The sequence below is a fragment of the Psammomys obesus genome, unplaced genomic scaffold (assembly GCF_907164565.1).
Source record: "Psammomys obesus unplaced genomic scaffold, mPsaObe1.curated_primary_1811, whole genome shotgun sequence".
Taxonomy (NCBI): domain Eukaryota; kingdom Metazoa; phylum Chordata; class Mammalia; order Rodentia; family Muridae; genus Psammomys; species Psammomys obesus.
In genome coordinates, this window is record NW_026585504.1 from 3,945,500 (window position 1) to 3,947,205 (window position 1,706).

The window sequence follows — 1,706 nt, forward strand, 5'->3', positions numbered from 1 at the left end:
CAGGCAGCCCAGGCAGCAGGCCGCGGGCGGCAGCAGGGCCCTGCGGGAGCCGCCCCTGCCCAGCCGCGCCCCCGGAGACCGCACGGCCACGCGAAGGGGCCCCCACGCGCCGCGCGCCACGCGCCAGGCCAGCATGGCCTTGCTGCCACCGCGGAGTCCGCGCGTCGAGAGCTCAGAAGCCGCTGGCGCCGGCCGCCGGCTTCCCCAGCGTAACCGAGCGGCACCGGGGCCTCACGGAAGGGTCCATACTAACTTCCACACTCCAGCACGTCCCGCTTATACAGGTGGCCCGGAACCGCCAAGGAAGGCCGCTTTCACGACGTTTTCACGACACCCCGCGGCCCGGCTCCACAGCGCCCCCGGGCGACGGGGACGAGCACGTGCGGCTGAGGCCGGAGGGCTAGGAAGACGTGGCTGGGGCGCCGTGCAGCTTGCGCCTGCAGGCTAGGAAGAATGACAGGTTGGGAAGACCGAGTGCTAGGAGTGCCACGTAGTCGGAAGCCTGTTATCTCAGGCCCGGGCCCGCAGCTGTCTGGTGCCAAGTGGCCCGCAGGCGTGCGTGGCTCTGCATGACTATAGGAGGAGATTTAAAGAATTAGTGCTGGCGTGAAAGTAAGTACCTACTCTGCTTTTTGAGCACTAAATACAGAGGAATAGGTGCAAAGTAGCAGTGAAAAATGTAAAGAACAGCAGTGACTAGTTGTTTACTTGGGAAAAGTGCTTACTGTATAGGCTATAGTGTAGGACTTATCCTATCAACAACTCTAACATAGGTTTTCTTGTTGCCTTTACTTTGACAGGTATGGAAACTGGTTTAACAGAAGAAAGTCGCTTATTCTAAACCGAAACTAATAACAAGTCAATTCACTGTTCTAACAGTTATAGCGTTAGGCTTGAACCCAGGGCCTTCCCAGGTTAGGCAAGAACAGCACCAGTGGAAGGACACCATGTGGATGGACTGTCCTGCCGTCTTACCACTAATCTCCTTCAGCCCAGGCTGTGTGGCATACAGTCACCTTCAGGTTGTCCTTAAATACCAAGTTAAATTCGTAGACTTGAGGAGCACTTTATCAAGATCATCTTTAATTTTGTTTTTATTTTTGAGACAGCATATCCCTGTGTAGCCCTGACTGGCCTGGACCTTGCTTTGTAGATCAGGTTGGGCCTGCACTCAGAGATCTGCCTAACTGCTGGGATTAAAGGCCTGTGCCATGGTGGTCAGCTCTCTTTACTTTCTTGGAAGACTCCTGTTAGGAGAAAATCCAGGGACTAGAGGAATGACTCTGTGATTAAAAGCACTGGCTGCTCTTCCAGAAGACCCAGGTTAGATTCCTAGCACTCACATGGCGGTTCCAACCTAACTCCAGCTCCAGGGGACCTGATCCCTTTTCCGTCCTCCAAGGGAACCAGGCACACACATGGTGCACAGACAGACATTCAGGCAAAACATTAAAAATTAAGAAAATCTTTTAAAAATCCATACATGCTTTTAAAAAAATCCATACACATTAAAATTTTTGGTGGCAGTGCACACCTTTAATCCCAGCACTTGGGAGACAGAGGCAGGCAGATTTCTGTGAGTATATCTAGCCTGGTCTATGGAGGGAGTTCCAGGACAGCCAGGGCTACACACACACACACACACACACACACACACACACAAAAAAAAAAAAAAAAAAAAAAAAAAAAAAAAAAAAAAAAAAAAA

The 1,706-nt window shown here is 52.1% G+C and overlaps 1 protein-coding gene and 1 long non-coding RNA gene across 2 annotated transcripts in view; one reads left to right on the forward strand and one right to left on the reverse strand.

Annotated features, from left to right (window-relative positions):
- Crls1 (cardiolipin synthase 1) overlaps positions 1 to 278 on the reverse strand; it is a 24,359-nt gene extending 24,081 nt beyond the window's left edge. The window contains exon 1 of the mRNA XM_055606525.1: positions 2 to 278. Coding sequence (XP_055462500.1) covers positions 2 to 135 — 134 coding nt within the window. The 5' untranslated portion in view covers positions 136 to 278. The remainder of the gene's footprint in view (position 1) is intronic.
- Positions 279 to 403: 125 nt separating this feature from the next.
- The window catches only part of LOC129676309 (uncharacterized), an 8,360-nt gene continuing 7,057 nt past the window's right edge, over positions 404 to 1,706 (forward strand). The window contains exon 1 of the long non-coding RNA XR_008720068.1: positions 404 to 612. This is a non-coding gene — a long non-coding RNA (uncharacterized LOC129676309). The remainder of the gene's footprint in view (positions 613 to 1,706) is intronic.